The following is a 26,937-nucleotide window of genomic DNA, read 5'->3' on the forward strand; positions in this document are numbered from 1 at the left end:
TGCCACACACACTCCCACACCGCGGAGCCGGCCCCCCCCCCCCACCCCCGCCCCCGCCCCCGCCTCTACCAACAGGAAGTCGGCCACCACGCCAGCGCTTCCGGTTCCCTTACGTCACTTCCGAGGTCGGTGACCAAGGGTGGGCGTGGATAGAGCTCGGCAGGCCGAGCAATCTTGTTCAATTTTGTGCTCTTCTCTTCAAATGGCCAATGTTTTTACACTAGTTCATCATGGTGTGAATCTTTCCAAGAGTGCACTCTTGTTCCGAGGGTGGAAACTCTGAGCCGGGATAAGATTGGCAGGTCTTTGACAGTTGCCCTTAGGCTAAGAGCGCAGGTGCAGGGAGGGGAAGAAGTACGAAGATCTTGCCAGTGAGCTTAAATGACTGATTCATCAAGTGGGATGGCACTGGACTGGAGTCAGAAAACTGTTCTGCCACTGACTTGCCCTTCTGATAATAGCAGGCAAATGCATTGCGAGTTCGGGCTTCAGTTTTTTTCCAACTCTAGGATGAAAGGCTTGCAAAAGGCGATGCCCAGGGTCTCTCTGATTATCAGGTTGTTTTTCATTTTTAAGGTGAAAAGTTCATCATACTACATTCCCGAGGGCAAAGTGCAGAGCCCTCGTTTCACAGGAAGCCAGGCAGTAATTTCTTCTACAGGAAATCATTCCCCTAATCCAAATGCTTGCATTAAGCATTTTAATCCAAGCTCCCATTTCTCCTTGGTGCCCAGACATCCTGCCTTCTACCTTGGACTCCGTGTGTGTAGTAGCCTGTCCACTAACAAAGTCCAAGTCTTTGAGGGCAGACTCATCTTCAGATCCTCATTGTCTTATACGTGCAAGAGTAGGTACTCTATCTTAATTGAATTTCTATACCCATAGAAGTTCCTCATGGTCATTTATATTAGTCATTATTATTGCACATCACCACCAGTTTTGTAAGTACAGTGCCGTTCGAGGTACTGTAAAGCTTGGGTTTGACGGTGTGAAGTATGATTATTTGGATGATATTAGCATAGTGCTACTGGGGAACAGGCTGTGGTATTCTCTTCTAAATTGGCATCTAAATGAAGGTCACATACACAAAGAGGGCCTAGTTGACAACATGTGGAAGCATCATTACACATTGTTGCCAACACACACACACAAAATAGTCTATTTTAATAGGTATCTTTCTTTGGACACTATATATTAGTTAAGCACACAGCTCCAGTCAAACCAGACTATCGGGCAGTCTATCCTTCCCTACACCTCTTCTTTGTCACTTAAAAGTAATGTGCTTTTCAAACTATTCTTAAAGCCACAGCTTACCCAGGAGCACCTTCAGTTACAGCAATTCTACTTTTATCAATTGGAAGAGTGTAGGTGATATATTGTTCAAAAGGTGTTCTTGTTAAAAATAATTTTTTAAAGTTTGAAAACAATTAACAAAATCCATTCTCTTCATTTTGCACTTAAGCCTCTTAAAATGAAGTAACTAAATATCCTGGGGACTGCATGAATTATAGGAAAGAATCTTTCTCCTCAATCTGAATATATTTCCTTCCACTCAATAAATTAGGAATCTCCCCGTAATTTTAAAGTCAAAGTTTATTTTATTCATTATTCTTGATATTTAAGAATAACTACAATGTAAATTGGAAAATAAAATATTTATCTGTTACAATATCAAAGAAGCATTTTAATCCAAGCCCCATTAAAAGCCATAACAAGAGACACTGCATGATTTTGGAAAGATGAAAAAAGTGAAAGTTAATAGAAGCATCATGAATGTCAAATTATCACCAAATCACAGTGAGGTGGTGGTGGTACTGCTTCTTGACTTATATATGGAACTTACTATATGATTTATAATACTCAACACTCAAGGAACTATCTGATAGAATTACTTCTATATTGTGGGCTTCTGTAGGGCAAGGGCTATTATTACTCATCTTTTGACTTCTCAGATTCTAATCTAACACAGTACCCGGAATAACAGTAGACGCAATAAGTATTGTTGTAGTGACATGTTCCTTTTATAATTGATGTAGTGAATTCTTAGCAATTCATCTATTTATACAGTATCTTGTAATTAGGTTATTGTTCAAGAGCACAATTAGGTATCTGATATTAGAAAAGGTGACTTTAAAAACACAAGAAATGGTCCTTTTAGTTTTACTTTCTTACTTCATACAAAAGGACAGTGAGGATATACTATCAGAGTTAACACCAAAATAACCTACCCATGCAGTGAAATTACACAGAACTAATACTCTTCTCTTCAAATGGCCAATGTTTTTACACTAGTTCATTACGGTGTGAATCTTTCCAATCATTCTACTTAAACATGGAACACTGAATATAATTTCACCTCTTCTTTATGATTTAAGCTCATCATTATAAGCATCCATTATTATTCTAAATCAGCATTAGTTTGACTGTTTCCTCTCTACCTAAGGTATGTCTGCCCTTATAATCCATCTGGCTCCTATCTCATTGACCAGGTTTGGGTTACCTATAATATGCTTTCAAAGCACCTGGGACTTCTTCACAGCACTTATTACACTTGCAATTGTACATTTATTTGTGAGACTTGATTACTGTGTTTCCATACTAGATTATAAGCACCATGAGGGCTTGTACCTAGTCCAGGTTTTCTCACCACTGTATCTGCAGTGCCCAGTATGGCACCTGGTGTATAGCAGGCTCCCACTTATTTAACTGAATAACTAAATAACTAAACGCCTACTTCAGTGCATACCTCCCCCATTCCCCCCAGCTATTTGCTGAGGGCAAGTCTGGGAAGTCAGAGAATCAGTCTTTCTAAAAACTATATTGAAAAAAAAAAGCCCCTACATGAGAATATAAGAGTATAGAACCCCAGCTTTAGGGTCCTGTGGTAACTATTTCCGCTTTTATGCTTTTCCCCTCTTCTAGTACTTAGAAAAAGTAGACGTTGTATGTAAGTGTTCCTTAGTCATGAGATCTTGGGCACTAAACCTCAATTTCCTCCTCTATAAAATGATGATAATAGTCCCTACCTCAGTGGGTTACTGTGAGGATTAAGAGATAATCCTGAGGAATAAAACAATAAAGTGCTCATCACACTGCCAGAAATACTAGAAGTTTTGATGTTAGTTGTTGCTATTAGTTGTGTGTCACATTCGTAATAATATGCTTTCACATATGAAGATATTGTCATTATTGACCCATCACCAAAGTAAATCATTTCTTCACGAGTAGTTAAAGGATTTGCTCAGACAATCAGCCCACCCAACTTCTCCCCATTAAGACCAATGGCTTTTATGAAAGCCTCATATTTTAGCTTTAAAGTAAACTGCTTGGCTTTCATTCATAACCTACTTCCACTAAAAATACACATTCTCTATGGTTCTACTTATGTCACAGTGCCTTCTTGAGATGCTGGAGATCTTATATAGCCTAGGAAGAGGTTATAGAAAATTCCAGAAAGGACAGTCCCACTGGAAATTAAAGTACACTTTTTCTTCATATATTAAAAAATTTCATTTTCCTTTTTACTATTTTAAAGTACGTGTAAAATTCTTCTCCATTTTTTTGGTAGCTAATTAATTTGAAGAGGGAAAACAAAATGCTTTATTATCATTACTACCCACTGTTTTTAAAGAAGAAACATTAATAGCTTAAATTGTGGATCCTTTGAGTGCATAGCTGGCACAGATTCTGTAAATCCATACTGGGCTTTCGGCTTATCATGGTTATTATAACAGTCAAAGAGTAATTTGCCTTAAAAATGTATCATTTTCGGGGCTTCCCTGGTGGCTCAGTGGTTGAGAGTCCGTCTGCCGATGCAGGGGATAAGGGTTCGTGATTAAAGTACACTTTTTCTTCATATATTAAAAAATTTCATTTTCCTTTTTACTATTTTAAAGTACGTGTAAAATTCTTCTCCATTTTTTTGGTAGCTAATTAATTTGAAGAGGGAAAACAAAATGCTTTATTATCATTACTACCCACTGTTTTTAAAGAAGAAACATTAATAGCTTAAATTGTGGATCCTTTGAGTGTATAGCTGGCACAGATTCTGTAAATCCATACTGGGCTTTCGGCTTATCATGGTTATTATAACAGTCAAAGAGTAATTTGCCTTAAAAATGTATCATTTTCGGGGCTTCCCTGGTGGCTCAGTGGTTGAGAGTCCGTCTGCCGATGCAGGGGATACGGGTTCGTGCCCCGGTCCGGGAGAATCCCACATGCCGCGAAGCGACTAGGCCCGGGAGCCATGGCCGCTGAGCCTGCGCGTCCGGAGCCTGTGCTCCACAACGGGAGAGGCCACAACAGTGAGAGGCCCGCGTACCGCAAAAAAGAAAAAAAAAAAGTGTATCATTTTCAAAGTATTCCCAAAGTGCTGAATGTGCTAATTGAGGATACATAATTTTAAAATGATGCATATTGCAGATGAATATTTATCTCTGCTGTAGGTTTAAAGAACAGTATAGATATCTCAACAACAAAGAAAATTAGATTTTTTTCCTTCTTATCTAACTACCTAAGGATTCATATTACAAAGCCAACCAAGAAACCATCTACCTTAACCAAGCAGTTTGTAAGGATAAATAATAAGACACAGAGTTCTCAGCCCTATATATATGTTGGTAAAATTAAGCGACCTTTCCTTTCAAGTAACTCTGAACTTTAGAATCAAAGTTTTAACTGTTGCTGGAGACTATGTATTGATGATGCGCTGCTTTGGAGTTTCTCAGTCACTGTATCTTCTTTCACTGTGGTCTTGATGACTTCAGACACTCCACTGGTTCCAAGGATGCAAGGCAAACTTAAAAACACTTCACTATTTATATCATAATATCCCTGAAATGAAAAAAATTGGGATTATATTAGAGCTGAATCACTGCAAAAAAGATAATACCATAAATATGGATATTTTCTTGCTTTTCTGGTCCTAGAAGTACAAAGTGATACAAGTTGAACTTAAAAAAAAATTGTTCATTTATTTTCTAAATTCGAGTTACTGTTTCACAAAATTTTTGTGAAACGGGAGGAACTTGGTCAAAGACACCCACTTTATGGGGAGGTAAGCTAGCCCCCTGCAATATGAGTAACAGGCTGGGGGTTAAGAAAAATAATGTCAGAGTGAATTCCCAGGGGAGGGGCTTAGCATGAACTCTGAGTGCAGTCAAATTTGGTAATCTCTTTTCAGTCTTTCCTTCCATGTTTTATTTCCCTTCTGGTATTCCTAAGTTTTCATGAACATTTGGTTAAGCACTTGTGCCTCATCTTAGCTGTGCTTTAGGGACTCTATACTTGGAATAAAGCAGTAAAGGACAAACTGAACTGGAGAAGCAGACTGATGATTGGCTAAGACCAGTTGGCACGTCGGTCTGGGGTGACCTGCCTGGCTGAGGAGATAAATGACAACCAGAAGAGGTTTATGGAATTTATAAACGCTTCTTGGGGATTCCAAAAATTAATGGGGGTGAAGGGCAACCTGGTAGAAGCCCAGACTTCCCATAGCCAAGCAAGACAGAGCTTAGACCAAACCGTCTTCTCCCATGTGTTACTCTAAAAGCTGGCGATAGTGAAGATACCTGGGTTACAGTGTGAACAGCACTTTTTCTGGCTTTATATTAATAATATAAATATTTAAAAATATGATGAGAGAATGAGAATAGCAATTACCTTTGCTAAAACTGATACAGAATGCACTTTCTTTTTATCATTCACAATACTGTCAACCAGGTCTGCTACTGACAGTCCAACAGACCAGGATCTTTGACCTTTTACCCTTAACAGTTCCATGGCTCTAGGTTATAAAAAACAGAAACAAAAATAAAACACACAAATCATGATTTTAGAAAATGCACAAAATATGTACACTTAGTTTTAGCTTCTGTTTAAGGTATTAATTAGATATTTTTATGACACAGAAGTGAGAGTTATACAGCAATTGTTAGGAAAACCTACAGTCTAGTAATGAAGCTTTTCTTAAAATGTCAGGCAGTTCACAGAGTCAATACAAATGGCCTAATAATATAAAAAGATGCTCAGCACCACTAATATTTAACTAAATATGAGTTAAAACAATAAATACATCAGTTTTGCCCATCATAATTGGCAAAGATTAAAAAGACTGATAACTACTTTCCCAGAAGCTACAGAGAAACAGGCATTCCCATAACTGCTGTTGAGAGTGCAAAATTATTCAACTTTTAAGAGGAAGATCTGGCAACACTTGATCTAGAAATTCCTCTTCTAGGAATTTATCCTATAGCAATATGCTCAAGTGTGCAAAGATATACATATAAGTATGTTTGTCTTGTTTAAGACACAAAAAATTTTGGAAACAATTCATGAAAAGAGGACTTGTTAAATAAATCACTACCAAATGTAGTGCCATATAGCTTTTATTTTTAAAATTAATTAATTAATTAATTTATGGCTGTGTTGGGTGTTTGTTGCCACACGCGGGCTTTCTCTAGTTGTGTCGAGCGGGGGCTACTCTTCGTTGAGGTGCACCGGCTTCTCATTGCAGTGGCTTCTCTTGTTGCGGAGCACAGGCTCTAGGCACGCGGGCTTCAGTAGCTGTGGCACGTGGGCTCAGTAATTGTGACTCACAGGCTCTAGAGAGCAGGCTCAGTAGTTGTGGCACACGGGGTTAGTTTCTCTGCAGCATGTGGGATCTTCCCGGACCAGGGATCGAACCTGCACTGGCAGGCGGATTCTTAACCACTGCGCCACCAGGGAAGCCCTCTAGTGCCATATAGCTCTTGAGAAGACTATAAAGTAGATTTATATGTACAATAATGGAAAAATATCCAAGATTTATTATTAAGGAAACAAAGCAAGTTGCAAGATAATATAAATAGCATACATTTATTATTATAAAAATAATAATAAATAATAATGATAATGTTTGCAGAAGCATGGGAAAAATGTTTGTACATGTGGACACTAAACTGTTAACAGTGGTTGTCTCTGGAGAATGGAATTACCCCTGCTTTTCACTTTCTACTATACAGATATCTGCAGTATTTAAAGATTTATCTTTGCTGTATACCAGAAACTAACACAACATTGTAAATCAACTATACTTCAATTAAGAAATAAATAAAAATAAAGTTTTATGAGAGCATACATTCGTTTTGTAACTAATTAAAAGTGATACAAATTAAACAAACATGTTTGAATTCCTTCCTTTTAAAAGCTATAAATGCAGGATTATATAGAGAAGCAGATTAGAATGGATTATACAACATACTACTCTTCTCAATAAGAGAATATTCTTTCTAGTTGTTATATTCTAAAAACCATAAACTGCAGGTTTAAAAAGCTAAAAATCACCACTCAGAATTCAGGAAAGGATGTTATTATGTGACAGTAAAACAACAAATGGCATGAAAATATATAGTATGTAGGGTCCACCCTATTGGGTCCAGACCCCAGGAAGGCCTCTGAATAAACACAAACGATACGAGGATCTGTGCATTATACTTTGTTTTTGCCTGGATTTATAGTGTGGGTTATCCATTCATATTAGACTAATTTCCAAATGTATTTATGTGTGGTTAATAAATACATATTGATTTTTAAGTGGTATGGACAAATTCTCTTCTACATTTAAGAAAATATCCAATACCCTCAGATATAGGATCCTATATCCTAAATATAGGAGCAGTAAATCACTGCCTACAAATAAGGAAACTATTCCACCCTCTAAAGAGTCAACTGTATATCTAAACATTAAGCTTGCAAAGCACTCTTAGATCTACTTTGAGAAAAGAAATCAAAGAACAGAAAACATTGTTCTCATGTACTTTGGTTTTGTCCATACTAGTAAGTTTTGTTTGCAGAAGCCCAGTAAGTACATGCTGTGCAAACAGCTGTTACATTAGCTAGGAAGTATATGGTTTTTAGTTGGATAAATGCAAAACTACACTCAATATTACCTGTTGGACAGCTGCACCTGAGAGTTATGCCTCGTTACGTCCTCTTGGCCACCCCATGTGGGCACTAAAAATTAAATGAAAAATTGATTATATTTCGTCAATAACTCTCTTAGGATTAAGATGTGATAAATGATCATCTGCAGTTAAGGGTACCTGTATTAAACTTTAAAGAAACACTTTCCCCCCTTCTAGCTAGAGTTACATTTTTCCACTGGTGGCACTAAATGTGCTGTACTGATTGCCTGGGGTGAGAAAGACTTTGAGCTGCAGTTCCCCCAAAACATGATCCCCAAAGTCTACTTGTAGCCCCTTACCTGTTCTCTCTCAACAACACTGGGCCATTTTACTGTCCAAGTAGAAAGCTTTCTTTTCTCAGCAGGCAGTGCATAATAGGCTCCCATGTGCTGCAAGCACTTGGCATTTGCTCCACTGGGAACCATACATACTAATTTCTTTCACCAGATGAGGAATAATTTGGTCACCTATTCTGGACTAGATTTCCACAGCTGTTAGAGAGGCAGGGTCCTGTTTTCTAACAGCATATTTGGGTTTTCCATTGCCTCTTACTACACCATTTATAAAAACTATTTAAAAACTCAAAGCTATACACATGAACTGGATATTTATACCACACTTTAATATTAAACTGAAAGTAACATTTTGAAACCTTTCTAATAGTCATCTGTTTCTCATCACTGTGAAGACATTCTTTGATACAAATCTTTATTTGGGGAGGCAAAATAAAAACACATTCAGGTATGTAAGACTATTTTATGTTTAAGATACAAGTCTTTTTTTTTCTTTGGCCACGCCACGCAGCTTGCAAGATCTTAGCTCTGGCCAGGGACTGAACCCAGGCACGACAGTGAAAGCGCCAAGTCCTAACCACTGGACCGCCAGGGAATTCCTACAAGTCTTCTAAACTGCATTCAAGATTAGGCCAGTTAGTGATGTGTCAGCAACAAAGGACAGCTTCCCCTCCTCAAACTGATTATAAGCTTCCAGGGGGCAGGGATCATGTGTTTTTCTTTTGTGTCCTCCAACACAGATTCTTTACCACAGTAAAGAATGCACAGGATGGGCTTCCCTGGTGTCACAGTGGTTAAGAATCCGCCTGCCAATGCAGGGGACACAGGTTCGTGCCCTAGTCCAGGAAGATCCCACGTGCCGCAGAGCAACTAAGCCCGTGCGCCACAACTACTGAGCCTGTGCTCTAGAGCCCGCAAGCCACAACTGCTGAAGCTTGCGAACCACAACTACGGAAGCCCACGTGCCTAGAGCCTGTGCTCCACAACAAGAGAAGCCACTGCAATGAGAAGCCCGTGCACTGCAACGAAGAGTAGCCCCCGCTTGCCGCAACTGGAGAAAGCCTGCGCGTAGCAACGAAGACCCAACGTAGCCAAAAATAATAAATAAATAAAATAAATAAATTTATTTTAAAAAAGAATGCACAGGAGATAATACGAGCTGACCTTGCACACAATCCATAATTTTTTAAAGGTATTTTTATTTATTTATATATTTTTAACTTTTTTCTTTCTTTTTTTTTTTCTGGCTGTGTTGGGTCTTGGTTGCTGCACACGGGCTTTCTCTAGTTGCGGTGAGTGGGGGCTACTCTTTGTTGCAGTGCACGGGCATCTTCTAGCAGTGGCTTCTCTTGTTGCGGAGCACAGGCCCTAGAGCACACGGGCTTTAGTAGTTGTGGCACGTGGGCTCAGTAGTTGTGGCTCACGGGCTCTAGAGAGCAGGCTCAGTAGTTGTGGCGCATGGGCTTAGTTGCTCCGCGGCATGTGGGATCTTCCCAGACCAGGGATTGGCAGGCAGATTCTTAACCACTGTGCCACCAGGGAAGTCCACAATCCATAATTATATTAAACAAAGAGGAAAACATAGTTGCAACAGTTAAGTTGAAAAACATCGAAAAGTTTTAAAAGTTTTTATGTTAAGTTATAAAAGAAGCAAAACCAAAAACTGTTACATGAAAAATATAAATACATGTGGACAGATTAAGGGGTTTAAAAAAATGTTTCACTTGAATGGAAGGACTATACATGAATTATTTTCTAAAACAAAATTTTGGCACATTATTAGTATATTCACAATATACAGAAAATTGCAGAGAAATGTCTGCTAAATGGAACACATTTACAGACCTTGGAAAGATAAATAAAAAGGGCAAGGTAGGTATAAGAAAAGACAAAAGACACAAAGAAGTCTGGAATTTAATTATGAGTATTACTGCCATTATATATAACACACATAATCACGTTTTATCTTTCCTCTGAGTTCGGACTTATAAGAGCCATGAGAAAACAATGTTTGGAGAGAGGGAGAAAGCTTCACTATGTTCAAATTTGCTTCTGACACAGTCATTAGGATTTTCAGTTAAGTTTAGATGGACTGAATTATTTCATTTTTTTGTTCATTTACTGCCCAACCCTTCACACTTCCTAAATGTATATTTATCCTAGTTTAAGAATCCCTTTCAAATAATGCATCTAATCAATCCTAATCTTTCTGGTTCTACTCCTTAAAAACAGTAATCCCCTGACCCCAAAAACTTTAATAAAAAATGACCATGTGATCTCTCTTTTCCATTACATATAACACCTATCCCTTTAGGTAAGATTGATGCCCAAAGCAGATGATCTAACACTCTGTTTTGAGGTCCAGCCCTTGGGTTTGTAAAACACCATTTGAAGGAGTTATCTGCGGTTTACATATGATTTCAATATCACAGCTAAAAATAGCAGCTCCAAAGCACATGTTCTACTGACTAATTTGATGGGGCATAGTATGAATGACCTTTGGATACAAGAAGATAGTATCAGGATCATTCATTAATTTCAAAACATATTTACTGAGGCCATTCCAAGCTCAAGGAGTTTACAGTCTGGCGGGGCAAAGAGACAAGTAAATATGCAATTATAACACAGTGTGATAGTGGTTATAATAGAGACATAAACTTACTTAACCTGGAGAATTAGGGAAGGCTTCCTGGGAGAGGTGGCACTCAAGCCCAGTCTTTTTTTTTTTTTTAATAAATTTATTTATTTAATTTTATTTGTTTATTTTTGGCTGCACTGGGTCTCCGTTGCTATGCGCGGGCTTTCTCTAGTTGCGGCGAGCAGGGTCTACTCTTTGTTGCAGTGCACCGGCTTCTCATTGAGGTGTCTTCTCTTGTTGCGGAGCACGGGCTCTAGGCACGCGGGCTTCAGTAGTTGGGGCACGCGGGCTCAGTAGCGGTGGGTCACAGGCTCTAGAGTGCGGGCTCAGTAGTTGTGGCGCACGGACTTAGTTGCTCCGCGGCATGTGGGATCTTCCCGGACCAGGGCTCGAACCCATGTCCCCTGCACTGGCAGGTAGATTCTTAACCACTGTGCCACCAGGGAAGCCCTCAAGCCCAGTCTTGAAGGGTAAGCAGGACTTAGCCAAATTAATGAATGTTCAGGGAAAGGAAGCATCAGGTGCAAAGGCAAGGCGGCATGAGAGTGCATGAACCCTTCGGGAAGCTGCAAGTTGATCATCTGACAAGCATAAAATGCTTGTCAGAATGGCAGAAGACGAGGCTGAGGAAGGAAGCACGAAACAAATCCTAAAGGGTCTTATATGTCATGTAATTCCTCCTCCAGGCTGTAACTGTCATTTGTCTCTGAAATACTTAAAGAGAATAATTTCACTTACATATCTGCTATTCTTATAACTCTGCTTCTAAACCCTAAAATTGCATTATTTCAAAGTGTAGTTTTCCATGTCCCTTTGCCAATTTTCTATTCATCACCATCTCGCCGTCTTGATCATTGTAGTAACAGCTACCATGAGTGTTTACTGAGTGTTTACTCTGTGCCAGGCACTGTACTAAATGCTTAAGATAAATTATCTAATTAAGTCACAGCAAGAAAAAGTACAGCTTTGGAGTCAGACCAGGGTTCAAATTGCAGTTCTGCCCTTACTAAATGTGTAAACCTTGAACAAATTGTTAACCTCATTGAATCTTAAGCTTCCACACATATTGATTTGGAAAACTACCACCTCCTTCATGGAGTGTTTTTAAATTTTAAATGAGATATGCAAAGCATTTAATACTCAATAAAAAAATAATTCTAATTTTGCTATTACTGTGGTGTCACCTATGCAAAGATATAACCAACTGGTGTCCATACATGAAACCAGCAGAGGGAGCCGCTAACCCATTTCTGGCTTCAAGACCAAGGTAATTATCAGTGGATAGAACTGTCTCTGAAACAAAGTAGAAGACAGGATAAAAAGTGATCTGATAGCAGCACCTAGAAGGGAGACAGGGAGATGGGTTGGGGAGTACATAGGTAGCTTCAATGGTATCTGTATTGTTCTTAATTGAGTATGGATTCATGAATGTTTGTTCTACTATCATAGTAGAACATACATATATGCTATACGTATTCTTTTATATGTGTCAAATATTACATAATGTTATATTTGAGTGATCTCAATTCACATGCACCTACATCTCTCTATTTCTAGTTCCTACTTGAGAGCTCCCTTCCTTGTGCTTTTATCTTACTTCCCTTGGACCTCTCTTATTGCAAGTCAACGCTGCCTTTTATTATAGTCATTTCCTTTATTAGACTCCAAGCTGCCTAAAGACAGGGTCAGTTCTTATTCATTTATGTAGCTCCAACAGCAGTCAGCACAGTACCTTAGGTTTATTTATCAAGTCACACCATCCTTTATTTTCTCTTTACAATTTGAGATATTAATATAACCATATTGTGAAATGTTCTTATTCATTCAAAAATTATAACTTATTAGGGGGACTGGTTAAATAAATTTTGGTATATCCCATAGTTTAAAAGAATGAGCAAGATCTATATATGTTATTATGCAATCATTTCCAAGTCATATCAATAAGTAAAAGGGCAAGGTGGAGAATGATGTATTATGTATATTTCATATACATGTGCTTGTCCATAAACAGAACATTTCTGCAAGGTTGCATGGCTTCTAGAGAGAGGGACTGGGTGTCTGGCACAGAAGGGAGACTTATTTTTCACTACATATCTTTTTGTACTATTTAATCCTTTTACAATGTGAATGTACGACTTTTTCAACTAAAAGAACAGCTTAATAATTTACTCTTTCAATAAGAAGGTATACACACAAAATTCAAATTGGATCAGAATAAACAACAGTTTAACAAAAGAACAAATATCTTGAGACAATATATGGTTAATTACCACATAGCTAGCAAGAGCTTTTAGCTCAAAGGAATGAAGGAATCACTGTGCAATGATGTGATCAGGAAAAGCTTCAAAGGGTAAAGTAAGGGAGACTTGACCTAGATCTTGCGAAGAATGAGATTTGAATATGCTGAGAGAGAAAGAGAAGGGATTATGGGAAAGGTAAATGCAACGGGCACAGGTCCCTGTGGCTGAAGCAAAGCTGTGGGGTGGGGCCGAGATGCACAAGACCTGGGTTTTAGCCCCGCTTTGACCTGAAAAGCTACAGGCTCCTGGGGAGGTCACTCTTACCATCCCTGCATCCGTTGCTGGCTCCCTACAACAAACTGTAATTGATGATCCCTTGGGTCGCTTCCAGCTCTCTAATAACATGACTCTCTCCATAACTGTAATTGGGAAGGAAGATTAAGACTGCATTTTGGGACTCCTTGAATGGCAAGCAAAAGAATTTAATAATTTGGTCAGAGGAAGCCTGTGAAAGTTTTTGAAAAGAGGAACGTGACTTAGGAACATTGAATTAATATGTGAAACATACTGCAAATACTGTAAGTTTTACCTAATATCATCATTAATTTGGCATCATTTACAGGGTCGACTAGAGGGAAAAGAGCAAATTAACTGGGAGATCTGCAACAATCAGGCAAGCAGGAGATCAACATGGACCAGAACTCAAATGGTAGTAGTGAGTAAAATTTGCGACCTTGAGTTTGTTTGAATCCCTAGACATTTGTTACTCTAATACATCTGCTCCAAGTTCTTATTGGCTCCCCTTTTCTGGTTCTATTGATTAGTGTTTAGTGTCAGGAAGCATTCTGAGCCTGAAAAGCTATTTCTGCTTGAATCACACTGTCAGGTTTTGTCAAGGTTTATTCTATAGCCTGACTCTTTCTAGCACTGAACTTTCTAGGTAGCCAGTGTAGATTTATACAGATTTAAAATCTTCCTCCAGTTCTCCAGTTAAATGATCACTTCCTTACAGGCAGAGAAGTTCTTTTCTACATTGTGCTCTACCCTACTACAGCACCTACAGGCTGAATAGAGTAATAGTAATATACTTTAAATGAGGAAGCAATGATTAATTTTCCCCAAATTACCTTTTTAGCATATTACCCGCATGCTCAAATACCTTTAATAGTTCCCCTCTGCCTGAGAATCACTTTCCAACCCTTTATCAGGTATTCAAGGATCTCCAAAATGTGACAGCAACCAAGTTTATCTGGTTGAAACTCTGCAACAACCAGTGTAGATATTTTTATCCCATGAACATGCCATACTTAAGTGTGTGCCTTTGCCTGTCTTCCCATTCCTGGAATGTCTGTCCCACTCTTTGCTATTTATTCAAATCCTATTCATTCTTCCAAAGTACAGTTCAATGATGGCCTGCACAGAATTTTCTCCAGTCATTTCAACCCATGTTAAATGCTCACTCATAAGTGTCTAAGCACCGTAAGTCTAAAATATATTCATTTGGGCACTTAATCAAATAGTATCCGATACTTTCATTGTTAGCCAAAACATCTTGTAAATATTTTTCTTGTTGCTCTAAAATAATTTTTTTATTTTTTTCGCGGTACGTGGGCCTCTCACTGTTGTGGCCTCTCCCGTTGCGGAGCACAGGCTCCGGACGCGCAGGCTCAGCGGCCATGGCTCACGGGCCTAGCTGCTCCACGGCATGTGGGATCCTCCCGGACCGGGGCACAAACCCGTGTCCCCTGCATCGGCAGGTGGACTCTCAACCACTGTGCCACCAGGGAAGCCCTAAAATAATTTTTAAGTATGATGAAGGAAGAGACTGTGCTCTGTGCCTCTTTTGTATCACACTAACATCTTATATAGTAGTGAGAAGAGTAGACACTCATATACTTGTTTAAATGAATAAAAATGAACAAACTTAGGATAAAGCACTTTTATCACCTAACCAACCTGACTTTATAGCATGAGAGAAAAATAAAGAAAAAAGAGATTCTTTAATCAAATAGGGAACGTATTCTTTTGGGATAGGAAAAGGGGCTTTCAAATCCAGGGGACTGTATTTTATGAATGCTTTCTGTGGTAGGGACAGAGCAGAGAGCAAGTAACTGGTAAAAAAAAAACGGCCATAAGGGTAAATAAAGAATGAAAATTCTGTTTAAAAAGGTGAGAGGGCTTCCCTGGTGGCGCAGTGGTTGAGAGTCCCCCTGCCGATGCAGGGGACACGGGTTCATGCCCCGGCCTGGGAAGATCCCACATGCCGCGGAGTGGCTGGGCCCGTAAGCCATGGCCACTGAGCCTGTGTGTCCGGAGCCTGTGCTCCTCAAAAGGAGAGGCCACAACAGTGAGAGGCCCGCGTACCACACACACACACACACACACACACACACACACACACACAAAAAGTGAGAAACAGACAGGAGGTATGTACCTAGGGAGAAAGTCTGAACTTAGGGAAAGGTAAGCAAGATTGCAGGATGAGAGAGTAAAGGAAAGTGTTCTGTATATGCTTTAGGGTTTATGTAAATGCTGCTCTCCAGAAAATTAAACTTTTAAATTGATCCTGGATGCTGAAATTCAAATACAAAATATAAAAAGATAAATTAAAATATATAACCTAAGGGGGTCTTGCCTTTTACTTACAGAAAAGTAAACACAATCAGAATGACATGTTTGCAGAGTATATTCACAATACAGGGCCTGTCACACAAAAGGCACTCAAATGTGGAAGGAAAGCCAATTAAGCGCCACAATTCTGGAGTCCCCAGAACTGTGCATATCATGCATATCATGGCCTCTGGTGATGTAGGTTATCAATATACATAACTAATAAACATGTATTTCTTACCTTTGTCTTCTCCCTGCTCACCAATAACCCATACTTCTCTTCCTGAAGTCCGTGCCTTCAAAACATTTGTAATAATATATTGTAATCTCTGTGAATCCAGATTGCAACCAATTCCAATCACTCGATTTGCAGGAAATGCACTCAGTTTCCATGTCACATAGGTCATGATTTCCACTAAATATTACATACAAGGTGAAAATATAAATATTTTTAAAAATATACTTCTAGCCTAGTTCCTAAACAAAATATTTATTATTTTAATAAGTATATTAAAACTTGTAGGGGCTTCCCTGGTGGCGCAGTGGTTGGGAGCCCGCCTGTCGATGCGGGGGACGCGGGTTCGTGCCCCGGTCCGGGAAGATCCCACATGCCGCGGAGCGGCTGGGCCCGTGAGCCATGGCCGCTGAGCCTGCGCGTCCGGAGCCTGTGCTCCACAACGGGAGAGGCCACAACAGTGAGAGGCCCGCATAACGCAAAAAAAAAAAAATTAAAATAAATAAATAAATAAAATAAAATAAAATAAAATAAAACTTGTATATACTCTTCTTAGGTCCTAAATGCACTATGAAGCATAATATATTTTTAATTTTATTATATATTATATATTTAATATATTTTAATTTTAATTAATAGTTAAAAACAACTAACCAGGTTTCAGCATGATTTTACATAACTTTGCTGTTAAATATAAATTTTTAAGAGTGGAAAACAGATAATTTCCTAGAGCAGTTAAGCAAGAAAGATGAAAACTGGGTACAGAAAACCAGAAAATAACCTTTTTCATTGATCAAGTTCTCTTTTATATCTAGCTTAAGCTGAATTTCTATCTTTAAATTAAAATACTGATTCATATACCACCACCATGCTATACAGCATTATCAACAAAAATACAACTATTTTTTTCTTATGCGCCAAAAGGATGTCAGGAATTAGACCAACATCCCTCAATCAATTGCTATAGGAAAACAAGTGAAATTCATATCATACTCCTATACTGGGAACATTAAAAAAAAAAATCTGTTCACCAATTTGAGCCCAGTACCACCTAATTCTTTGAAAGAAATTTCTCAAATAATTTGAGAAACAATTTAAAATACAAAATGTTAAAAATGCACTCTGGTGTGCTCACTAACATTTTATGACACTTCAGAGTTAACAAAGGATCCTTCCTATAAGCTACTGCATCTTTCTCTTGGGCGTTTAACCATTTTCTCACTGAGAAAGGCATGGCTAACAACCTGGAACATATTAATAGTAATATTACATAAAAAACTGTAAATTGTAACCTTCTAGTTAATGCCAGTCAGAAGAAGTAACTAGTTGACAGGATATGGAAAATACTGCATTGTTCATCATAAGAGCAATTTAACTGAATGCTCTGGCTGTCCCTTTATAACCTTGTTTTATGACTTTTATCAGAAATGGCAATTCTACTGATACACTGGACCACCAAATTTATTTAAAATAAAGTCTTGTACCTGGTTGAGATGCAACGAGCAGGATGCCATGTGGACTATAATGTCCCAGAGCTGCAACAAAGGCTCTGAACATATCCACATTGCTCTGCACCACATCGAGGTAGGACTGAGAACTACCCAGAGAGTTGACTGTGAAGATCACCACCTTGGAATGAGCAGAGGCAGACAAATCTAATGAATAAAAAGAAACAGTCTGAGCTCAAGATAAAGGTTTTAACCAAGTTCTTGTTCATGATAATCAGGTTCTTCTTTTCTACAATTAGACAGCTTTTAGCACAATTGCCTCTAGATCAATCCTGTGTCCATAGAAAGGATACAAAGTGCTGAGGTTTGCCTCCAGAAAGAGGATTGAAAGCAAGAGTGTATCCCAAGGGAGGAAAGAGCAAAAAAGATAAAATAAATTACAGGATCCAGACTCCACAAACAGGGAATTAGGTTTCTATGTAATTCACAATTTTCTTAGAAAAAATAAATAATATGCTATAGGCAGAATGCACCTATAATCAATTACATCACTGATTTTTTTTTTAAGCTCTAGGTCCATCCATGTTGCTGCAAATGGCATTATTTCATTCTTTTTATGGCTGAGTAATATTCCATTTTTTATATATACCGCATCTTTTTTTAAAAATTTTTATTGGAGTATAGTTGCTTTACAATGTTGTGTTAGTTTCCACTGTACAACAAAGTGAATCAGCTATACATATACATATATCCCCTCTTTTTTGGATTTCCTTCCCATTTAGGTCACCACAAAGCATTGAGTAGAGTTCCCTGTGCTATGCAGTAGGTTCTCATTAGTTATCTATTTCATACATAGTATCAGTAGTGTATATATGTCAATCCCAATCTCCCAACTCATCCCACTCCCCTTCCCCCTTGGTATCCATATGTTTGTTCTCATCACTGATTTTCAAACTGCGAGTTTAGGAGTCCTAGAGTTCCTCAAAAGTGACTAAGAGGCCATGTAGGAATGGGAATAAGCAGAAAGAAAGCTGGGAGGCACAGCATAGTGTTGTTTGTATCTGTTTTATTTATTAAGGATTCTACTCCAAAGAGGAAAAAAATTACTTGAAAATCTTTAAATCAAGATATAACATCTTGGCTAATTTTTTTACTGACTTCCTTACATTGAAGCCCAGTGTCTTGGTTTTAGGTTCTTCTAATGGGGCTTACATGTAAGCAACTGTTATGACTTAGGAAAAGCTGTTCTCCAGAATTCACGTCTCTGATCCTCAAGCATACTTATGCTATTTTACAACTACATTACTCTCTATTACACAGTGTGTTTTACAGAAGTACATGCCAAAACAGTGGCCAGAATTATCAGTATCAGAAACAACAGAAAAATAATAAAGTAACTAGGGTGATATCAGTTCAGTCAACATGTGTAAATGATTATTAGCATCTCAGTGAGACAATGAGTAGATTCCAGGGTTTATAGTCTTAATTAAGCCTATAAGGCCATTTTCCTAAACAAGTTGCAGAATGAAACTCTTGTGCAAGGTGTCCACTGGGAAATGCATTATCCAATTTTAATTCATAATCTGACACAGCTGTGGGGGTAGATCCAAAAACTGAAGTCCTGGATTTTAATTATGATTCTTAATGAGTCCTCTTAAGTAAATAATGCCTATGTTCTAGTGTTCAGAATAGATACCTGGTAATGAGTCAAAATCTCAGCATTGGAAGACATTAGAACTGAAAGGGATATAGTTAATACTTCCATACCACTTCTATGTGCCAGGTACTGTTCTAAGACCTTGACCTGTATTTACTCATTTAATGTAATCCACAACACACTGTGGGGCAATATCATCCCCATTTTACAGATGAGGAATCTGAGGCACGGAGAAGTTAAGTAACCTGCTCAAAGTCATAGAGCTAAGTAAGTAGCAGAGCCAGAATTCAAGCCCAGGTAGACTGGCTTCAGAGTGCTGTTCAACACTATGCTATATTTAGAAACTTAGTCCTATACCCTCATAAAGTTGAGGAAATTGATATCTGGAAGGATTAGGTAGCTCGTCCATACTACTGTATTAAATATCAGTGAATAGTTGAATTTATGACCCTACAGTTTGGCCCCAACCTATCTTGCCAGGATCATATTTCCTTTCTTTTCCTTCTTTAGCTTCCTCTACTTTGAATGATGAAATGCCCTCACCCTCAAGGTTGACTTATAAGTAAACAGAGTAGTAGCTGTCTAACATGATTTCAGAAGTGCAGGAAAGCCTTCCTACTCTAAAACCTTTCAATCTCTCCATAGGCCTGGGGTGGACACAGGCTTCTGTAAGTTTAAAAAGCACCTCAGGTGATTCTCACACAAGGGATCAATCCATAACCCATGTTTTAAGAACCACTATTGAGTGGTTCTTGAGCAAATTGTGGCTATTGAGTAGTTCTTGAGCAAAAGTGGCTATTGAGCAAATTTTACTTTACTTTGCTCCATATGTCAACAACAGCTTTTTTTGTTTGTTTTTGGCCACGCCACGCAGCATGTGAGATCCTAGTTCCCTGACCAGGGATCCAACCCATGCTCCCTGCAGTGGAAGCCTGGAGCCCTAACTACTGGACTGCCAGGGAACTCCCAACAACAACTTATTTTTTAATTTGCAACTATTGAACACTTTTTTCTTGAGGCACACACATACACACACTCATACACCCAAACATCTATGCTTGTATATGCAGAGACGATTTCTGGAGTGAATCATAAGAAATTGGTAACAAACATGTTTGGAACTCCTGCTTACTAACTGTGTGACCAAAGCCACAATCTCTCTCAGCCATCTATAAAATAAAGTAAGAGAAGTAATGGAATATATGTAAACTATCTAGCTTATATTACTGGATTCCCTGAAAAAAATGGCATCTATTATTATTATTAAGGATAAGGGACGAACATAATAGTGTCTTCAGCCAGAAAATGACATGATCAAAATAATATAATAGGATAATTATTCTATAAGCTATGTTTAATATAAAATAAAAGTAATCAGAAGAAAGGAAACAGGAACCCTCATATACTGCTGGTGAGAGTATAAATTAGTACAACTTAATAATATACCTTTTAAAAACACCTTTGACCCAGTAATTCTACTTTATCCTACTAGGTAGAGAAACACACAAAGATTTTTATTACATTACAATGTTCTCTGCAGCATTATTTGTAATCACAAAAAAACTAAATGTCTACCAATAGGAGACAGACATCCATATGATGGAATATTATTATAAAGCTGTTCAAAGAAATAGAGCTATTTAGACCTCTATGTGCTATTAATAATGATCTTCAAAATGATACTATAAATTAATCAATAACTTAAACACAGAATTGCGATATGACCTAGCAATTCCATTTCTGGGTACATACCAAAAAGAACTGAAAAGAGGTGTTCAAACAAAAACTTGTACAAAAATGTTTACAGAAGCACTACTGACAATAACAAAAAGATGCAACCCAAATGTACATCAACTGATAAATGGATAAATAAAATGTGGCATATCCATACCACAGAATATTATTCAACCATAAAAAGGAGTGATAAATGCTATAATATAGATGAACCTTGCAAATATTATACTAAGTGAAAGAAGCCAGACACAAAAGGCCACATATTGTATAATTCCATGTATATAAAATATCCAGAAGAAGCAAATCCAGAGTAGATCAGTGGTTGCCAGGGCCTGGGGAAAAGGGAAAATGGGGAGTGATTGCTTAATGTGTAGAGGGTTTCCTTTTGGGGTGAGGAAAATGTTCTGGAACTAGATATTCGTGACAGTTGCACAACATTGTGAATATACTGAATGTCACTAATGGTAAATTTATGTTATATGTATTTTAACACAATTAAAAAAGGGATAAAAATATTAAGTGCAAAAAACAAGTGCAGAACCAATTTCCCCAATCTGACTCCTGAAGCAACTACTCTTAACAGTTCCTCAGTATTTCTCCAGATTTAGTCTATGCACACACTGTTTGTTTATGTATGTATAGTATGCATGTTTACAGGCTCATATATACATATGCACAGCCCTCCCCAAAGTATTTTAGTAGCTATTTAAAAAATCTAAATGGAGAAAAGTACAACTCTAGGATGATCATCAATGCCTGTCATGATGGGGCATTACTAAAATTTCCAAATGAGCTTACTTTCCCAAAATTATTAACACACTTCTCCATATCATAGAACATATTTGAGATGGTAGCTAATATTATATTTTAAATTACCTCATGTAATAGTAATTATTAGGAATATGCAATCAAAATTAACAAGGGGAACATGAAAGTTGCCCCAATATAGTGCTCATTCATTTAAAACTCCTTACTTGATGGCAAGTACCACATCCTATATATCTACGCCAAGGATTCTATTCTTTCAATTATCTGAAACAATAGTTACTGATGGTTAATGAGACACATAGGAAGAAACAATTTCCTCAGGTCCTAAATGGCCTCACAACCTCTAGGGTCCATGTACTAAACAGTCTCCTGGAGTGATTTGGAAGAGTGAAGAGGTCCTTTAAGAACTTCAGTACCTGGAAATGAGAGGCACAAGAGACTATCCAGCTCCCCAAGGGATCCTCTGTACAAGGCCTACAAAAGGATCATTAAAGCAACTATTGTACTCTTTCCAGAGAAGGAAAATAAATCCATTGTATCCTACAGGGATCCAGAGGCTTGCTAGAACTATTACACCCAATTTTTATAACCTATAGGTATAATTTCAACTTTTTGATCCACTGCAGTTCTTAGTACATTCAGCCTTGTGAAACCATATGTCTCAATATTTTATTTGGAAAATATGGTTAAGAATACACGAGGGCTTCCCCGGTGGCGCAGTGGTTAGGAATCCACCTGCCAAGGCAGCGGACACGGGTTCGAGCCCTGGTCCAGGAAGATCCCACATGCCGTGGAGCAACTAAGCCCGTGCGCCACAACTACTGAGCCCACGTGCCACAACTACTGAAGCCAGCGCGCCTAGAGCCCGTGCTCCGCAACGAGAAGCCACCGCAATGAGAAGCCCACAACGCACCACAACGAAGAGTAGCCCCTGCTCCCTGCAACTAGAGAAAGCCCGTGCGCAGCAACAAAGGCCCAACTCAGCCAATAAATAAAATAAATAAATTTATTTAAAAAAAAAAAAAAAGAATACATGAGACCTGAGTAAGGAAAGGCAAAGGAAAGCTAAGCAACTATAGCATATTACAACCTGACTCTAGCTATAACCTGGTTTTCGGAGACTAAACATTCTCTAGTTCAATGGCCTTCCAATTTTTTTTGATCATGCATCCCTGGGAATAAAATAACTTTATTCCCACATCCCCAAATCTGGTATTTACCTACATATATATGTCTGTACTAATATATTATGTACATTGTGAAATATATGCAAATCTTTTGAATTAAAAAGATTTAAAAAATTACTTTTTTAACATTCTAAATTTTATTTATTAATGATACAAACCCCTCTTTTGTTCTTATTAAAATTCATTTTAACAATATATTTTTAGTGAAAGCAATGTGAATGAATTTTTTAAAAAATCTTGGTTTAGCACTTTGCTATATACCAAGAGGTATGTATTAATTCCCACTTTACAGATGATAAAACTGAACTTTGAGAGATTATATAATCTGACAAATGGCAGAGCTAGTATGCAAACCCCCATGTCTAACTCTAAAATCAGTGTTCTTAACCAATATATTATGAAAAAGGAAGCAATCAGAGAAAACAATTTGTACTAAGGTATAAGTCAGAGACTGAGAATAAATCCTTCCAACCGATTTGAATGTTATTTGCTTATCTGACTCTTATTAACCTAATTAGTTGCAATCTGTATGACTTTAGGTAAGTCCCTTAATTTATATGAACCTCAGTTTCCCAATATGTAAAATGAGGGACTTGGACTAGGTGATCTTTAAGATGCTTTCAGCAATAAAATTCTAGGACTCTAGGCAGAGCAAAGAGAATCTTTATGGCAGTGAAATAACTCTGTTTGATACCATAATGGTGGATACATGTTTGATTTGTCCACACCTATAGACTATACAAAGACAAGAGTGAACCCTAATGTAAACTATGGACTTTGGATGATAATGATGTGTCCAGGGAGGTTTATCAATTATACCACTTAGGTAGGGGATACTGACAATGCAGAGGCTGTGCATGTGTGGGGGCAGGGCGTATACAGGAAATCTCTGTACCTTCTGCTCAATAATACTCTGAACCTAAAACTGCTCTAAGAAATAAAGTCTACAAAAAAATTCTAGGACTAAAATATAAGGGCAAACAAAGCACAAATCTTTTAAGCAAAATAACCAGACCTTTGCTGATCTCCACATTAGGCAGGTTGAATATGTCAAGGTCCATTATCACTCCTTTAGTTCCTTCTGAGAGGTCTAAGAGGACCAGTCTGTCTGCAATGCCCTGTACAGTACAATAAGAAAAAGAACAGCATTACACTGCACATAGCCAGTTACTCAGTTTAAATTCATTCAGAAGTGAGAGCTAAGGAGAACAAATACATAGGCCTATGTGCTCTCTTATGAAGGAAGTAGCACAACAGCAATAAAAGGGACATGCAAGCAAGAAAATACTATACACTTGAATAATGTGATCCTTTAGACTTAACTAAAAACTGGGCTCTAACAGGGCTTAACTCAGAAGTCACAGCGTGCAGGTTTCTTTTGATGGGATAATGAGTAATAAAGATGACATGGTGCACTCAATATGTTTGCTATTGTTCTTCCGCTTATGTTTTCGTTTTGTCATAATTTCCATTCTGAAAGAACTTATAGTGATTTTTGGGGGTCTATTTTTTGGTCTATTTTAGCATCAATGTCAACACTAATGCCAAGTTTCTCTTAAAAAAAAAAGATAATAGTCATAAAGCTAAAATAAAACCCAATTATCATGCAGTTCTCTGCCCAGAGATCTCATGGAAAATACTTCCCATGACTGTAGACAGCTTTCTAGGTGCCATGGTGGGTTGACCATAAACAACAGCATGGAAACTCCTAAGAGTCGATTTATCATTGTGGAAGTCCTTTTTCCAAAGCAGCAAGGGATATGAGCATCTCTCCTATCTTAGGGTGCAGGAGCAAGACTATCCAGGGATCTACCAGACGATGAGGCAGAAAGTGTACAGAAAGCAATCCAGCCATGCTACTTATTAACTTTGTAAGACTGAGCAAGTCACTGAACTTGGTCTTATTTCTTGGAGTTATGAAGATTAATTATGTGACACAGGGCTGGCAAAGAGCAGTCCTCTCTAAATTGTACCTATTAATTTTATTAATGCTAACCACACTCATAAGAGAAATGCAAAGAAAATTATGAGTTACCATTTTTCATTTATCAGACATGCAAAGATCCCAAAGTTTAACAGTAGTGTGGGAAAACAGGTATTCTCATACACTGTGGGAATGAGAATGAACTAGCACAATTGATATGAGGGATAATTTGACAATTTCTGTCAAAGTTTAAAAACACAGGGACTTCACTGGTGGTCCAGTGGTTAAGACTTTGCTTTCCAGTGCAGGGGGTGCAGGTTCGATCCCTGGTTGGGGAGCTAAGATCCCACATGCCTCGTGGCCAAAAAACCAAAACATAAAAACAGAAGCAATGTTGTAACAAATTTCAATACAGAAAAAAAAGAAAAAAAAAGGTCCGCATCAAAAAAAAAATCCTTATAAAAAAAATAAATAAAAACACAACTCCCTTAATCCATCAACCTCATTTGTAGAAATCATCCTACAAGTTTATTAGTACATGTGTAAAATGATACAATATGTATAAGGATATTCACAAGACTAGAAACAAACTAAATGTCCATCAATAACCACAACAAGGCAGTGTTACATAGTGGTTTAGAGCAGAGCTTTTCAAGCTTTAAGGGATCGCCATTTAATAGATCAGTGAAGCACATGGATTACCAGGAATTTTGTAAAAATGCAGATTTACTTCCTTTGATCTAGAGTAGGGCCTGAGATTATGTATTTCCAATAAAATCTCAGATGATGCCAATGCCACACGTTGGGTAATAAGGATCTAGAATACAGGCTCTGTAAATAGATTGCCCAACCTCAAACTCTGGCTCCTTTTATTAATACTGTGACTTTGGGCAAGTTGGGTAACCTCCCTATGCCCTGGTTTCTTCATTTGTAAAATGAGAGTAACGATAGTACCTAAGCCACAAGATTGTTGTAAAAATTAATCAAGTGGGACTTCCCTGGTGGCGCAGTGGTTAAGAATCCGCCTGCCAATGCAGGGAATTCAAGCCCTGGTCCAGGAAGATCCCACATGCCGCGGAGCAACTAAGCCTGTGAGCCACAACTACTGAGCCTGAGCTCTAGAGCCTGCGAGCCACAACTACTGAGCCCATATGCCACAACTACTGAAGCTCGTGCACCTAGAGCCCATGCTCTGCAACAAGAGAAGCCACTGCAATGAGACGCCCATGCACTGCAACGAAGAGTAGCCCCCGCTCACTGCAACTAGAGAAGAGCCCGCTCGCAGCAACGAAGACCCAACGCAGCCAAAAAAAATCAATCAATCAATCAATTTTTTTAAAAAATGAATCAAGTGTTTAGGCAAGTGCCTGGATCTAGTAAGCATTCAGTAAGGGTTAGTTACTGCTGCTACCACCACTTCAACTACTGCCATTATTATGACTACTACTGCACTAGTTGAATATTGTTGCACTATTCGAATATTGTACCTTGTATCAAAATATTAACATTTAAAGGGAAAAACGGAAAAAACCTTTCCAACTAGACAGTTCACAAACAAAGAAATACTGATAGTGCGACTTCTAACTGTTAAAGAAATATGACTTTAAGGGGTCTTCCTACACTTACCAAAAACAAATTAAATTGATAAAACTTAGTACTGTTAGCAATGCCAAAAATCAGGTTGATGTGTGCATTGTTATTAGCAGCGTAAATTACACTGTTATTCACAGTGTGAGGTTCTGCCCTTCTGAAGAGCAATCTAGCAATATGTAATAAGTACCATAAAAACCGTTCATGCCCTCTGACTCACTAGTACTATTTCTGAGATTATGTACCCCTAACAGAAAATTCAGACAAGAAAATAAACAACTTGTAAGGCAATGTTTATAGAAGCATTCTATTTACTAACAAAAGATCTACAAACATTTCAAATTCCAAACAAGAAGGAAGAGTGCATTCAGATGGAGGGTGGAGGTGAAAATATAATATGTCAAAAGTTAGCATATATGGTTCTGAACAGTTAGCTTTTAAAATCTTCTAGCTCCCTGGATACAATTTAACTATTTGCTGAAGTAGAACCTACCTCCGAGATATAAGGGAATCTTAAATGGAAAGGGAAGAATTTAGATGGCAATCAATCAAAGTTTAATAGAAAAGAAAACCAAATACCAGCTATCAAATAAATACATGGAGGGAGAGCTAGTCCAGCAGTCCCCAACCTTTTTGGCACCAGGGATGGGTTTCGTGGAAGACAATTTCT

At 38.1% G+C, this 26,937-nt stretch overlaps 1 protein-coding gene across 7 annotated transcripts in view; it reads right to left on the bottom strand.

Moving 5' to 3' along the window:
• Window positions 1–3,864: 3,864 nt before the first annotated feature.
• UEVLD (UEV and lactate/malate dehyrogenase domains) overlaps window positions 3,865–26,937 on the bottom strand; it is a 44,782-nt gene continuing 21,709 nt past the window's right edge. For 3 of the 7 annotated variants that reach the window (XM_007104917.3, XM_028501526.2, XM_028501527.2), the window contains 6 exons: window positions 23,769–23,871; window positions 17,444–17,614; window positions 15,966–16,139; window positions 7,929–7,992; window positions 5,662–5,785; window positions 3,865–4,833 (listed from right to left, as the gene is read on the bottom strand). In XM_007104917.3, coding sequence (XP_007104979.1) covers window positions 4,666–4,833; window positions 5,662–5,785; window positions 7,929–7,992; window positions 15,966–16,139; window positions 17,444–17,614; window positions 23,769–23,871 — 804 coding nt within the window. In that variant the 3' untranslated portion in view covers window positions 3,865–4,665. Of the gene's footprint in view, window positions 4,834–5,661; window positions 5,786–7,928; window positions 7,993–10,642; window positions 11,498–15,965; window positions 16,140–17,443; window positions 17,615–23,768; window positions 23,872–26,937 lie in introns of those variants that run through there. The other 4 variants (XR_008615361.1, XM_055078660.1, XM_055078661.1 and 1 more) reach the window with 4 other exon arrangements.

This window comes from Physeter macrocephalus, chromosome 16, assembly GCF_002837175.3.
Source record: "Physeter macrocephalus isolate SW-GA chromosome 16, ASM283717v5, whole genome shotgun sequence".
Taxonomy (NCBI): domain Eukaryota; kingdom Metazoa; phylum Chordata; class Mammalia; order Artiodactyla; family Physeteridae; genus Physeter; species Physeter macrocephalus.